Raw genomic sequence first — 16,268 nt, 5'->3', positions numbered from 1 at the left:
GATCTGGGGGGACTTGGAGCAGTCTCTTATCAAATAGGAATTACCACCGGGCTGTCAGATGAAATTTGGCTGCTTCTTGCAAACATAATACATAGACAGGAGGTCTGTGTAAGATAAGCCATGGCCACAGAAAATTGAACAAACCTTTGGCATTTCCTCCAGCCTTCAAACTAGTTATTTTGGTTATCTGATCCAGCTTTCCATTGTTTCTGTTACTGAGGGAAAATGATTGAAAAATAAAAAGAGGCTATTTTTGCGACGTAGAAAAGATTTATCACCATGTAACATGAGTTTCTTGGAGAAGTAGCTCACGCGTTCGAATGGATGAGGTTTTTATTAGAAGTTTCCTTTATAACACAGGTTACACAGAATTTGGTCTGATTATGTTAATTCCCTAGAATGAACTTAATTTGGCCAAGAATCGGTATCTAAACTGTATGTGTCATAGACCCTTGTAAGCGCCACACACCGAGAGTTTCTTTCATGTAATGACCATTCTTACAAATAGTTTGAAACTTTGAGATTATATGGTATCTTGCTTCACAAGGACATCTGTCATTTGCAAGGACCCCCATCCTCCACTTCTTGCCACTTCATTTTCCTTCTTTGAGTCCCAGAAACACTGAGCAAAAAGAAAAAATTTAAAGTATATATTTGCCTGTTACAAATGCATATTTTCCTGTCTTCCCTGAGTCTCTTCTAGTACCTTCCACCCAACTCCAGCCATGCCATGTGGAAAAGTAAAACACATGCAATAAAAAGTAGGTGGAGTATGTTGCATATCTGTACAACTTCTTCTGGTTTTTGTAGGGCACTTGCGACATAGACCATGCCTTGTTTTCATGGCTGCCATCATTATGTGGAAATTTATGAAACAATCTTTAATAGGACTTTGTCACTGGAAAGATTCCTTTCCATAGCAGGGGTTGAGAAAGGAAGGAAACACTGCACCACACCATCTCTCAGTAAGGGTGCAGGAGAGCAGTAGCAGCTGGCCTTTATTTGCAAGTAGGAGTCCATTTACTAGTCATTCCATCCCATCAGTTTGTCACCGTGTTGAGTAAATAGTGTAGTAGGAAGTGTGACTGTTTTTTATTATTTCTCCTGTTGTGTAGCTAACATCATAATATTTTTGTTTTCTGCAGGCATGAAACCAGATTTAAGCAGCGAATGCTGGAACTGACAGACACGAACAACATTGCCTACTTATTCCTCTCAGCTGCCAACAGATGGCTAGAGGTCAGAACGGTATGTTCATTGCATGATTTTGAAATGGAAACCACACAGAAAAGAGGCCTGATGCAAAGAGGAAGACAGTTGTAAAAATTAGGCTTCCACTGAGATTCAGCACTCGCTTTGCATTTTCTGAACTTTAAAATAGCTCAGGATTGTTTGTGTTACGGGTGAAATTTGTCATAATGTTTTTAGCTAATGGCAAGACAAATAGCCCCAAATGCAAAAATTCATTTTGTGTTCATTAGTCGCTAGATTATATAAGTTAATGGAATAGCAAATATTTGTATAACTTCGGTTTTTTTTTTCAAAAGAGCACATCTGACAAGTGAACAGATGTACTCATTTACTCCACTGAGCTGGACCGACCTGGAAGAGGTGGCGACTTTCTCTCTTTTAAGCCCGTGGAAGATCATGTTAGCCCAAAATGTAAAAAATTGTGATTAATCATCTGTTGCCTTCTTCTGCCCTCTATAAAGTAGAAGAATGGGCACAAGCTTTGACATTGTACAGACTCGGTCTAGCAAGTTAATGAATTTATCCAAGTCCCAGTTTGTCATTTGTAAGATAGGTGTAAGAATGTTACCTCATGGGGGTGTTAGGATTAAAAATAATAATATAAATCCCCTAGCTCACTGATTGGCAAGTGCACTCAACAAATGTCTTTTGAATGGTTGGATGGTTGGATGAAAAAATGAATTGAAACAGTACCTGCCCTGGTAAGTGGTTAATAAGCCAACCAGTTGGGGTATGAATGAAGTAGGAGACAGGTGAGACCCGAGTCCCACAGGGAAGAGGATGTTGTTTGCAGACTGGTCTGCATAATCTGCAATATGAATAAGACACTTTGGTAGTAATGATGAGTTGACCGTCATCTTTTTAAAAAAAATAATTATCTATCAGTTTGTGAAAAGGAAAAGGAGGTTTACTCATGCGGTTGAAAGAACCTCACTTCTGCTGATTAATCACCCCTACTACCATATGCACGCTTTCTTTCAAAACTCAGTGGACCAGAGAGGGCAGATGGTAATGGGAATTTGATAAAGTCGAAATGAAGGAGCCCAAATTAAAATCTGAGTTGTTGACGGATGGATACAGATTGGTAGGGAATCTTGGATCCCCCGTGAGCTGTAGTTGCCATGATTTCTCATGGTTTACAGAGATTCTCTACTACTATATTAGTTATTGTGTAGAAATTATCCAGCAACATAACACAATTCTATTTCACAAATTTTAGGTAGGAAATTTCTTATGGGTTGCTGTGGGGATTGGGAGGGGGCAGGGCAGATTCTCCTGAATAATCTGTAACTAGCATAAAGGCAGCTGAAGTGTTTAGGACTTAGAACCAAAATATTATTCCTAGATCTTACCCAGACCCTAATTCCTTGCTTTAAGCTTCTGTTTGTTTGTTTAAATCTGTTTTCTCCAAGGAAAAGAAATCATATCTGATAACAGAACTAATGATGAAATAGCTTCATCAAAGAATGTCCTAAAATCACAGGGAGAAAATATCAGTAGTTACCTTTGTATTTGATTTTCCTGAAGTTGAAGATCAAGTATGTTTTTTAGGGGCAAGTGTGTTTGCTTTGGACTTGAGGTGAGTGTCTGACCTGACTCCTGCTTCTACTCTTTAGCACTTCCTACTGTCAGGTTAATGGACAAATGTTTAACAAGAATCTTCAAGCAAACCATATGTTCTGCTCTCCTAGCCAGAAGACAAGATATTAGAGCCTTCAGACTGCCAAGAAAGGGAAGGTCAGGAAAAATTCAGAGAGGAACAGCAGCCAGATTCAGAACGGGTTAGTTTAGCTTGACTCACACTCCGCTACTTAAACACGCCCCCCCATTAAAGGCAGCTGGACCTACTTGAATATAAAAGAATTCTAGTTCTACCTGCAGAAGTCTAAAAAAAAATACTGATATGTGAAAAAGGAAGGGCGGGGTCTGCCATTCATTCTGGTACCTTATAACACATTTGTCTTTGTGTCTTTTCTTTGTTTTCTGTGTATTATACTCTTTCCACGATTTGCTGTCTAGCCTTACCAGATCTCTCCCTTAAAAACCAACACAAAAACATTAAAGGATCCTTTGCTTCTATTTCTGATTAGTAAATATAAAATTTGGTAAGAAACTTGCTGATTTACTGCAACATTCCAGGCGTATCTGCTGATAGAAGTCAAGGTCCAAAGTCCTTTGTGGATGATTTGTCTCTTTCATCTATTGAATTTATGTATCGGTGAGTTTATGTGGGTGTACACACACACACACACACACACACACACACACACACACACACACATGCTTCTAGACAATCCCAGAGATCCAGCTTAAAACAGATTTATTCTCTTTCTGTTCTTTGGGTATACCGAAAGTTTTTATTAGAATCAGAATATTTAGAATATTAGAATATTTATTTGAATATAAATGCTACAATCCAAGAACATATGCCACAGTAGGGGTGTTGAATGAATAAAGTAAAATAAAATGAATAAAAATGATGAATAAAGAATTTTAAAATGAGTAAACTCCAATAAGGAAATAACCTTTCTCCCAATCATATACATGTAAATGACCTCATTACTACTATGCTTCTGTGGGTGTGTCTGCATCACTGGAGATACAATTTCCATTTGAAAGAAATGGATCTTGTGTCAAAAATAGGAGAAATATGAACATTGAGAAACAGGACCTTGGAGACTGGGGTGTGAAATGTTCTCCGAACCCCACAGCTGGACATACTCTGCCTTGTAAGTCATTTACAAAAAATAAGTAATGAAAATTTCTCTTTGGCCCAATGACTGTCTGCATGGACCTTATCTACAGTATCAGCACAGCCCCCTCCATTCCCTATTCTCTGATATCTTACTCAGCAAATTAACAAAAATATCTGCTGTAGCAACTATTCTTGGAGCTCCCATAGCAGAAGCACAGTTAAACCGTACCAGGAGGGGGGCAGCATTGGGCATAACTCAGAAGACGCCAGCAGAGTTCCTGATGCAGATCTGGGGATTTCACCAACTCTAATTCATGGACTCATGACCCAAGTGGAGAGAAAGAGGAGAAAACTTATCATAGTTTTCTGTGGCTGTTTTTCTCTTCCCTTTCTCTTCATTCTCAATTTTAGCTTTCCAGAACAATGCCACTGAATTCTGTGGACAGTCTCCAGGAGAAGCAAGGGAAACTACAGTGAAAGCACCATTTTCAAATTCAGGAAAATCCCTGAGCCCCATCCATTTTTTTCTTATTATCTATTAAAATATATATATGTACATATATACGTATATATGTGTATATATTTACATATGGCTCTTCTTTCTTTTCCCGGTCATGTTAGGTAAGTGTTAAGACAATTACAAGTTATTCCCTTTCTCTGGCTGAACAGTGTTCCCTATGGAAGATGTAGCCCTGCCCACCATGTTCATTTCATAGTTATTCTGAATTGGGAAAAAAATAAAGTTCACAACACACTCCAATTAAAAAGGACAAGAATCTAAAAGAATAAAATAGTTTGGCTGGTAGAAAGTAGCCAGACTGTGGCCACCCAGGTTACTTTGGCAGTGGAGGGCAGTGTTTCTCCTCTGGGCGCCAAGTGAAGTGGGCCACAGTCATGTGCAGTGTGTGTCACGACAGCCTAACCTTTGAATGCTGCTTACGTTCTTTTGTTCAGCACAGGATTTTCTCTTCATCCCTCTGAACTAAACAATTCCAGTTCTTTGGCATCGGTGTTTCCATTTGCGAAAATTGTGTAACTCTATCTAAAGGGTGTCTTTCCAAGGCTTTGTCTTGCTGTGTATGGTGAAAGGATAAAAGAAAAATCACATCAAGAAGCCAAAAAAAAGTCTTTAGAATCAACAGGCTAAAGTGAAAATAGTCTTCAGGGTGAGCTTGCATGAGAGTCTATTTTGTGAAACAGCACAGAGCTTTTTTGTATGTTCATAACTCCATTATAGACAGGTGTGCGTTGATCTTGTAATGTGAAGACCCAGGCACTCAGTGGAACCATATACGTGGACTTCTGAGGGCTCTGTGAAGGAGAAAGGTAGTGTTGTTGATAACTATTTACAAGGGTGTCGTATGGAAAATTAACAGTTTTTACTCTAATCCCACATATAGATAGAGAAATTATTGAATCACTAGAAATCTGATAAGAGGCTTCTCTTTTGACGTAGGAATCAAAGGCTTCCCTTCTGGAGGGGAGTGTTGAACTCACAAAGTCAATGGAAATTATAATTTATCACTATACTGATAAAAATGTCCTGCTGTTTGTTCCTCTCTGAGAGGGTCATTCACGTATGTAGTAGCTTCTATTTCCTAAGTAGAATCTCTCATTCCATTGTATCGTTTTGACTGAAGACGTGTTTCATTGAATTGGTTGGGTAGGATGTAGAAAGCCTTAGCAGAAGAATTTGTGCTTCTAGTAATCCCTAAGTGTTTCCTCTCCTGTGTGTGAGTTATTCAGACTATCTGCTTCTCCTTTCTTAACTTACTGCCTTTAAGCCATTTTGTCATTCACATGTTTGCGATGGAAAGGAAAGAAGGTGTGGAAAGGTAGAGTCACTTTATAATTCATTAAACTTGTTGTTTAATGGTAAAGGAAGTGGAAAACTGGAAGCTAACATAAGCTCTATCAGTTTCTCACGTCTGTTACTCTTGTATTTGAAAGGAAGTGATTGGAATTTAGTGGTTTTGCTATGAGATTTCTTGATAAACGTTATGCGCAAAGGAGCTTCCTCTCTTATGCACATTGAGGTAAAATTCTGATCAAATGCTTCCAAAAAATCTCCAGTTACTTTAAAAAAAACGTTATTGAGCAGGAGTAGTAATCCTGAAGTGAGCTGAAAAGTATCTCACTGATATAACTAGAAGACAGCACAAATAGCACTTTTTTAAAAAAGAAAATGATGAAGAATATTTTTATGATAAATAACTTTTAGATGCTAAACTGCAGACATTTTGGCTTTTAAGCTCTTGTATCTATTTGAACTTACTAGACTGTGGAATTGGGAAGTGGGTTCATCTCCTGAAAAACTTGCTCTAAAGGTGCTTCAAAAAGTTATGCCTTGGACATACACTACCAAATGTAAAATAGATAGCAGTGGGAAGCAGCCGCATGGCACAGGGAGATCAGCTCGGAGCTTTGTGACCACCTAGGGGGGTGGGATAGGGAGGGTGGGAGGGAGATGCAAGAGGGAGGAGATATGGAGATATATGTATATGTATAGCTGATTCACTTTGTTATACAGCAGAAACTCACACACCATTGTAAAGCAATTGTACTCCAATAAAGATGTTACAAAACAAAAGAAAAAATAAGAAAAAAAAATGAGACAAGGCAGGGAAAGCTGTTGGCACACTGCCTGCCATGTGACAAATGGCCAATAAATGTTAGTTATTATTTTATTATTAACTAAAAAAAAAAAGAGAGAGAGAGAGGAATAAAGCAGGTGACTTTTATAACTTCTAGCTTTTTCATATTTTATCTTATTTACAGAGAGGAAAAGTGGCCCCAAAAGTCTGTCAATATAATATAAATGTAGCAGAACAAGGTGTAACAATCGTTAGGTCATGTACATTCCAGGGATAGGAATAGGGTTTTGGGAGGCTGCCTGGCACGTTTATGTTGCACAAAGCTCTTCCTCCCACAGAGCCTTCTCTTAGCCCTATGCTGTTAAAGCCCTATGAGATTTGTATCATTAAATACATGTTACACAAGTGGCTATTTAAGGTTACACAACCAGAAGAGAGAGTAGAGGGTATGTGGAATACTTATTGACCTCTTATGAATAAAAGCTCCTATGAATTAAAAAAAAAAAAGCTATGCCTTTTTGCTGAGGTGTCAAAAACATCTCTTTACATTATCTTTACATATAAATGTTGGCATATTTTATCTACTGGACTAAGAATTAAAATAACGTCTAATGATCATACTGAAAACCTTACAAGTAGTTTTGAAAACATTAGCTCAATGAGAGAGACACGGAAAATATATACTGGCTTTAACTTATCGATCTCTTCCCTCCCTTTTCTCTCTTCATTTGTTTTCACTTCTTTTGCTGGTTTCATTGCCAGGATGAGGCTAACCCACCTATTATCAGAATTACCATTTCAATTCAATAGAAAATAGTTTAAAGTATTATCTGATTCAGTCTAACATTGAGTTCTATACAATGGTGGAATCCGGGGCCCAATATAGAATATAAAGATCCATAATAAATGAACAGGGAATGAGGTGGGAGGAGGAGAGATTGAGTGGGTAATGTTTTCCATTTCCTTTATAATATTTATATTAGGCCTACGTCTAATTTCCATTTATTGAGACTCTGATTAATCTCTTGTTTCGGTATGTCAGTTGCAGCGTTGTTCTATTCCAGCCCTATTCAGATTGCTCTTTGTAACACAGAACACAGCATTTTATAAGTTTTTCCTGTACAATGGAAATAGCAAAACAATTAATAATTATTGGGAACTGAATGATGAAGTTCTTGACTTAAGAGTGCTTTTGACTTTAGAAAGGCAAAGAACTCCTAACACACGTAGCACAGCTTTCTAAGATAGTCATATCACAGTTCTAAGCGGGGGATAAAAAATCATAAAACTTTGTGCTGGGCTTCCCACCTTGTCAAATATGCATCCTTGTAATATTTGTACATGTTCAACTCTTAAGTCTGGAAAAGGGATTGGTCGAGACTTAAATGGCTCATAGGAGTCCTTTAGAAAAAAACGTCAGAAGCCTGGATTTAGAAGATATTTGGCTCGTAGAAGAACTCAGTGAATGTTTTATGAAGGGGGTCAATGTATCCAGTCATGAATTCCATAAGGAATCATTGGGCCTTTACAGTGTACTTAGCATTACTGTATTCCTGTTGCTGGAAAATTTAGACAGACTCTTTTTTCACGGACTTAGATTCTAGTGAGAGTAAATGGGCTATGAACATGAGAACAAATAAGCAAATAAGATCATTTCAGGTAGCACGAAGTGTGAGGAGGAAGACAAAGCAAGACAATGCGCTAGAGAGCAGCTCCAGGGCTGGGGGTGGGATCAGGAAGGGAAGGTCTCTCCAAAGAGGTGTATTTAAGAATTGACTCCTAAATGATGAGCAGTAGCCTGGTGTCTGAGACCTCTGGGAAACATTTCAGGCAGTCAGTGGCAGAAACAAAGTATGTTTCCAATGTTACTGACCCAGGTCCTTGGAATCTTTAATTAATAGAAATTGAGGGCTTCCCTGGTGGCGCAGTGGTTGAGAGTCCGCCTGCCGATGCAGGGGACGCGGGTTCGTGCCCCGGTCCGGGAAGATCCCACATGCCGCGGAGCGGCTGGGCCCGTGAGCCACGGCCGCTGAGCCTGCGCGTCCGGAGCCTGTGCTCCGCAACGGGAGAGGCCACAACAGTGAGAGGCCCGCGTACCACAAAAAAAAAAAAAAAAAAAGAAATTGATAAGAAGCCAGAGGAGAAATTTAGGCAAGGTTTTACTGGGAGTCGTGCTACAGCACAAGGGAGTGAAAATAAGTAACAGGTGCGCTTGCTCACTTCCCAAGGAAGTGACAAGCCGATTCCTTAAATGGGATGAGGGTGAGGGAGGATCAGTGGGCTGGGGAGAAGGCGTGGCTTACGTGGTCTGCCCACCCACTTGGTGGTGCTGTGCGCAGGGGTCATGCGCAGTATCCTGCTTTTGCTCCCGGCACCTCAGACATGGCAGTTGGTTTGTGGCCTTTTTGTATCTTATTATAATCACCCGAGCTGCGCATGCGTGCAGTTATTTTTAGTCCCTTGTAGTTTCTTTGTACTCTCTAGCTTGGGGGAGTCATTGGTTCAGGTGCAAGCACTGCAGTAAAGGTCCTAGGTCCCAGGTCCCAGCTTATCTCACCAAGGACAGGAAGACCAACATAGTTGCAGCAGGGTGAAGGAGCAGGAAAGGAATTTCAAATAAGGTCAGAGGAGGCAGGGTCTAGACTCCAGACTTTACATCATATAAGGCTTTGTAATTCATCAGAGTCTGAATTTATTATAAGTGCAATAGGAAGGCATTGATAGTTCTAAACAGGGAAGTTATATATACTTTTAAAAGAACATATGAATGAATGAATGGATAGATGGATGAATGAATGAGGCTCTTCTTTCCAATGAGGTCAGCTGAGAGGAAGCGGAGAACAGAAATGAGTAAAAACATACCCTGCTTCAAACCCTTAAAGTGTATGTTGCCCACAGAAATTTCTCAGACGCCGACTGGCATATTTCTTTATATCAAGCTGGGAGCATCTTGCTGGAAATATCTCCTGGTGCTAACTTACTTTCTGAAACTTATCACACAAGCGCTTTATGAGTCTTTTTAGAAAAGATAATGTGGAAATAACAAATTTATAACATAACATTAAAAGTATTACCTTTCACAAGAGAGTGGGAAGGAAAAATTCATATTGCTGTAAATATTTTGCAAGTATTTTGGGAACACGTTGGCATTCATAAAATATAAAAGGGCAGCCCAGGCTGGTTAGATTCTGCATTCATGTAGCTGTTGCTTCAGATAAAGGGGGAAAAGGAAGAAGTGTCTGATTGGGATGTGACAAGTTGTTAACAAATGGATACATCGGAAGAAGCGATCAAAGGAGTATTTACTACCTCTGTGGAATTTACTCCCTCAAGGGATTAACTCTCATGATTTCTTTCTTTATTTTTTGTAAAGATAACGGGAGTCATTACAGAATTAAATTTTAGTGCCTGTTTTAACCTTTGATGTTTATGATGCAGGCAAACTTTTAAGCTTGCTTCAAACCTTTGAAAATCATCCAGGGGGAGAAAAAGACATCCTGTTACATGGAGGGGGGTAAATCTAACTGATATTTAATCTTTTCTATTCCTTTCAAAATCCCTGTAAATTAGGTATCATTTCTATTTTCCGAAGAAGAAACTGAGTCTCAAAGGGGTTTAAATGACTCATCTAAGCTTACTAGCTGGTAATTGACAAAAGCATCATTTGAACCCAGATCTCTGATTCCAAGGCTGGGATCATTGATTGCTCCCCAACAATTTGATCTTTGGTGCTATTTTAAAAGAGGCAAGGATGTGCACATGCTAGGTGATTTGAGAAACTGCATTCTTATATGTCTGTGTGTGTGTGTGTGTGTATATATATATATATATATATATATATATATGAAGTTTTATAGTTTTATTTTGTTTTATTTATTTATTTTTGGCTGCATTGGGTCTTAGTTGCTGCGCACTGGCTCTCTTGCGTCGAGTGGGTCTACTCTTCGTTGCGGTGCGCGGGCTTCTCAATGCGGTGGCTTCTCCCGTTGCAGAGCACGGGCTCTAGGCACGCGGACTTCAGTAGCTGTGGCACACGAGCTCAGTAGTTGTGGCTCACGGGCTCAGTAGTTGTGGCTCATGGGCTTTAGAGCGCAGGCTCCGCAGCTGTGGCGTATGGGCTTAGTTGCTCAGCAGCATGTGAGATCTTCCCGGACCAGGGCTCAAACCCATGTCCCCTGCCTTGGCAGGTGGATTCTCAACCACTGTGCCAGTGGTTGAGAAGGGTTGACCAGTGGCTTCTCAGGGTTGAGAAGCCCTGAGAAACTGCATTCTTGACTTCAGCATGTTAAACACTCTATTACTGTCATTATGGTCTTATCACCTAGTTACTAGTTATTTTTTTGAGGTAGCAGAGGTTATCTTTCTAGAGATGGTCATCACCAGTGAGATGAGACTTGAGATAATTCTAGAAAGTGTTCCTGCCTGAACTTCTCTCTGCTTCTGGCATGTGTGACACATCAGCATGACAAGTTGTAAAGATTTCTTTTTCAGAAGATAAGACGTAATAGTGCCTAAGAATGCTGGGAAATGGGGAAGAAAGAGTGTGTTAGAAAATGGACAGATGTCCCTTAGCTCTCCTTTGAGTTTAAGGCTGGCCTTAATGAATTTTTTAAATTTCTCGGGAGAGTTTATCATTGGGTCATAGACAATTCAGATACTCTAAGACATGCCATATTTCTAATTTAGGAAGAAAAATTACACTTATTCCTATTTCCATGAAATCTATAGATTTAATTTCCCAGACTCTGAGACCAGATAGTCGACAGTAGTTCAGATACAAATCCCAATAAGCTAACTAGAGGCAAACTTCTGCAAAGGCCTTGACTTAGCATACAAGAGAGCTAATCTCAACCCTGGTATAAGCACACATGAAATTTAAGGTAGAAAGTTAAGTTCAAAAATAATTGCTTGTCTGGCAACACAATAAAGTAGATAAGAAAAAGAAATAAAGAAAACAAACCCTGTGTTTGATCCTGGTCGTGCCAGAAATTGCAGCTTAATTTCTGACCAGGTGTTTAACGTCTCTGAAAGCATATCTGCATGAATATAATCAGAGCCTTGCATCGTTTCCCTTCCCGTCCTAATAGTGTGAGTTGTTATACTTTCTGTAACATTCTTCCGAAACGTAACAGGATACACAAGGAGTAGCGTTTATTCTCTTAGTGATCACCTGGGTTGATTGAGATCTTTGGTTTAAGAACTTGGGGAAAATCTTTTAATATTTTTTTCTCACTCCTTTTTAGGATTATCTGGGAGCTTGCATTGTTCTCACTGCATCAATTGCATCCATTAGTGGGTCTTCCAATTCTGGATTGGTGGGCTTAGGTCTTCTGTATGCACTTACGGTACGTATGGATGAAAATCTCTTTTTGCGCAGTGCTGGAGGTACTTTCCGTATGTGGTTATTATCAACTCTTATTCGTGGATGTTAGAGAGGACTTAGAAATTCATAACAAGATGACAGCCTGCAAATAATAGTAGATTTGGGCCCAAACCCAGCATTTTAGGATGGCATGGATTCATTTCTGATATTGCGAGCCAATTTTTAGAAAGTCCTCAAACCCTCTGGTCAGAGTTCTCCCAAGGCTGTTTGGAATTCTTGTCCTGAGTTGCTCACCACACATTTAGGGACACTGACTTGAATATGACTATAAATGAGGTAAATGGAAACAGAGATACAACTATCCACTGTGCAGGGAAGTCAGGACAGTTCACAGAACAGTGACATTTGAGGACCCTTGAAGAAGAGCAGACACTTTCTTTGCCAACTTTATCCCATGACATCCTCTCTGGTCTCTGATATCCTGCAGCATTTATGAATTGTACCTATATGAACTGTCCAAGTCATCCTATCCCCTAATATCCAGTGCTTATAAAAATTATGACTTCATTTTATATGTGTTCATTGTTTTTGTCACCTGACACAGATAACCAATTATTTGAATTGGGTTGTGAGGAACTTGGCCGATGTGGAGGTCCAGATGGGGGCAGTGAAGAAAGTGAACAGTTTCTTAACTATGGAGTCTGAGAACTATGAAGGCACCATCGGTATTGTTCTGAATATCATTTTATTTCACTTAAATAGTTATTTTTAAAAAAAGATTAGTTGTGTGTCAGGCACACTGTCATTTTTGCTTTTGTTTTCCACTTCAATAGCCAGAGAATCCCCTCTCATCTTGACTTTGCTTGATAAGGTACACCTGAACCTGAAAAAGATGTGATTATTTAGGCCTGAAAAGTCTTGGATACAACGAGAGTCCAAATTGATATTATTTAGTAGTACTTAAAGAGAATGATATATATGGACTTTATTAATTACCAACCTAAATTATGAACTATTCTATTCTCTTTCTCCAGACCGTATTAACTTAGATGGCAAGAAACTTGGATTTTAAATTCTAACTGAGATTCTTAGCCTTGCTAGAATTAAACTGGCAGAAAATTCAATACTGAGGACAGACTAATCTTCCTTAAATGTAAATCTCATGCTTCAAATGCACTCTTTTGCCTAAATCCTTCAATAGCTCTCGAGGTCTTCAAGGACAAACTCCAGGTAACTTAGCTCAGTCTGCTAGACCCTTTGTTAGTCAACCCTTACCCACCTACCTACTCTCATTTCTCATCATCCCACCTATACACCTTTTACTCGGGCCATACCAACATGCTATGCTTTCTTTATATCTTTGTTCTTCTCCCTCTATATATTTGAAACAACTTTCCCTACCTCTTATCCTTTAAGATTCATCTCAGGCACCGTCTCCACTTGAAACCCTCCTGGAATTCTTGGGTTACCACCATCTCTGCTCCCAGAACACCTCGGATTGGCCTCCATCACGTGACTCTCCATGCAGTCCTGTAGGGTCTAACTCACTTGCATGCGTCCCCCGGGCACAATGAGCACCTTGAGGCATGTCTTCCATCTCCATATTCCCAGCATCCTGCACAACACCTTTCACATTTGAAGCATTCAAATATTTGATGACCAACTGAGTGAACAAATGAATCCATTCACAGATGAACCACTATGAATAGAACTGAGTGATGGAATGCTGGGAGATATGATGCCCATTAATGCTCCAAAACAAACACACAAAAGCTATTTTTAAAGTTCTTAATCAAGAGGCTTTTACTCTAAATGAAATTTTAATTTAAAAAACTCAGAACTTGGTTCAGTACTACTTTCAATTTAGAAAAAAATTATGTGTGTATGTATAAATGTATATAAGTATGTGTGTGTTTCTTTCTACCTCTCTCTCTCTGTCTCTGTCTCTGTCTCTTTCTCTCTTCCCTTACCCCATCTCCACCCCCCAGATCCTTCTCAAGTTCCAGAACACTGGCCTCAGGAAGGGGAGATCAAGATTCATGATCTGTGTGTCAGATATGAAAATAATCTGAAGCCTGTTCTTAAACACGTCAAGGCTTACATCAAACCTGGGCAAAAGGTATGGAATTCACTGCCATTTGATTTATTTCATGCAAACCCTCAGATGGAACCACTCCATTACCACCTGAGCTCTTTAGACATCCCAGCCAACCACAGCCTCACTGGGCTCCCATTATATTCCCTACACTTTATAGGTCAGATCATTCTCTAAGTTGTATTGCCATTCATTCGTCTCCCATGAAGATCAAGAATGTGAACAATAGGCATGTTTTTCAAACTTTCTAGCTTCTGGCTCATGACCATTCCAGATACCCCCTTGAGAACCTTTGTGTTTGTACTAGCTCTAGTCCCAAAATGATTTATTTTAGTTACTGTAAAAAGAGCAAGTGTGCAGAAAAATGGACTCATTTTACATTTTGTTATAAAATCATCACTTCTAAGATAAAGTGGAACACTTGTTTGCTAGGTCAACAGTATACTAAATGCAAACATGAAGCCACAAAGGTAAAACAACACACCCACATAGAAATCAAAAGAGTTAGAGTGGAATCATTGAAGATTTGTTGAAGACCCCATGTTTTTAGCTTAATAATGATAATTCCTAAGGGAGATCTGAGAAGAAAATGATTATTTTAATGTAACTGTTTACATAGAGTTGCAGTTTCATCATGGTGTCTTACCTAAGGTAAAAATACTTCTGCCTATTTTCTGTCTTTTGTCTGAGTCCTCTTCTCTCTGAGTGACAGTTGATTTCTTAGGTGGGCATATGTGGTCGCACTGGCAGTGGAAAGTCATCGTTATCTCTGGCTTTCTTCAGAATGGTTGATATATTTGATGGTGAGTTACTAACTAAACTTTTTCATTAGCTGTGTGATGCTCTTCCTTAAAAAAAAAATGCAACATCGACTTACCTAATCCTGCAGAAATAAAAAGTAAATATTTATAAGTACTGTGTGTCCTGAAACCCATGATTTGAGACAGGTATCCCAGATAAACAGTCTAGGAGTAAAGAAAAAACATAGAATTGGGGAAATAAAATTATTAGCCCTAAACTCAGCTCTAGATATTATTATTAGACCATTCTATTAAATTGGTAAAATGAAAACAAGGCCATCCATTTTGAATAGCAACAGATAGAGGTGGCATTTCAAGAGGAAGGAAGAGAGGAAAAGACTGTCTCGCTTCCTGCAAACTAAATATATATATATATATATATATATCTTTCCATCAAAGGAATAAAAAGAAGATAAGTAATCTGCATTTTAATTTTGGTGCATGACTTTTACCATCATCTTCTTAATAACATGGTTTAATGATGTTGAGCATTTTGTTAGGAGGCAACCATTGCTGTAAAGTGCCAAGCACACGTTGACAATATACAAAAATATTTATTCATCCACAAAATTATTAATAATATTGAACATGGAAGTAATCTAATCTTTGCTTTAGAAAAAATATGTCATTATTTAGTCTGTCAAGTGGCCTATAGATAGGCCAACACATGAGCCATCTTGAATGAAAGGAGATCCATCAGCTCAAGAAGTACTTAACTATTATTATCTGTAATGATTGTGATAATGGTGATAGTACCTCACATTTTTATCGTCTTTGACAGTTTATATTATTTAATTTAATCTACACAACAGCTCTGTGAGATAAAGAGGTCAGTTTATGAACAACAAAGTTGAACTGTGGTCATTGCAGGTTCTTTGGGGTTTAGATTCAGGGACAGGGTAAGTATCTGCCTCTAGGTGAGCAGCTTGCTCTTTCCATGGCTGGTAATAAGACACAGATACTTTAAGGATTTTCTGTGGGATTTGCATTATAAACCAATTACATGATCCAAAGACAACTGATTGAAACTTTTCATTAAAAAACTGTGGTTATGATGAGACATATTAGATTAGCCATATTGTCATGAGTCCAGAAACATCATTTCAGGCCCCATGAGGACTATGATGCCTGTTTTTAATACCGTTATAGGTGACTGAGATTTTAATAGATAATATATTATTCTTGAAAGAAAGTTTAAGCTAACATCTTGCCTGCTTTTAGGTCTAAATCCAGCTGGAAAAGGGACTCCAGTTGCCATTCTTCTCTGGGCATTCTCATCTCATAGAGCAATATTGTCTTTGCACAAAGCGATATGATGAATCTATCAGGGAAAGGCAAGGACGTCAAGATTGTGCAAGTCTATGTACAGTGTGGAAAAATTCACCAAAATGTGATACCTATGTCATAGAATTTACTTTCTTACTTGTAATGCACTGTACTGTTCAATCAATAAACGAGTGAATAAGACAGACAGAAATGCCCATCTTCAACGATCTTGTATTCTAGTTGG

At 38.8% G+C, this 16,268-nt stretch overlaps 1 protein-coding gene across 1 annotated transcript in view; it reads left to right on the top strand.

The window, feature by feature from the left end:
• ABCC9 (ATP binding cassette subfamily C member 9) overlaps positions 1–16,268 on the top strand; it is a 147,304-nt gene that overhangs the window by 118,071 nt on the left and 12,965 nt on the right. The window contains exons 32-36 of the mRNA XM_082849932.1: positions 1,146–1,248; positions 11,784–11,885; positions 12,468–12,588; positions 13,852–13,982; positions 14,683–14,761. Coding sequence (XP_082706058.1) covers positions 1,146–1,248; positions 11,784–11,885; positions 12,468–12,588; positions 13,852–13,982; positions 14,683–14,761 — 536 coding nt within the window. The remainder of the gene's footprint in view (positions 1–1,145; positions 1,249–11,783; positions 11,886–12,467; positions 12,589–13,851; positions 13,983–14,682; positions 14,762–16,268) is intronic.

Source organism: Leucopleurus acutus (assembly GCF_964270905.1).
Source record: "Leucopleurus acutus genome assembly, chromosome: 11".
Lineage (NCBI taxonomy): Eukaryota > Metazoa > Chordata > Mammalia > Artiodactyla > Delphinidae > Leucopleurus > Leucopleurus acutus.
Note: the sequence above shows the minus strand (reverse complement) of the source record. Positions and strands in the feature narration are given on the sequence as shown.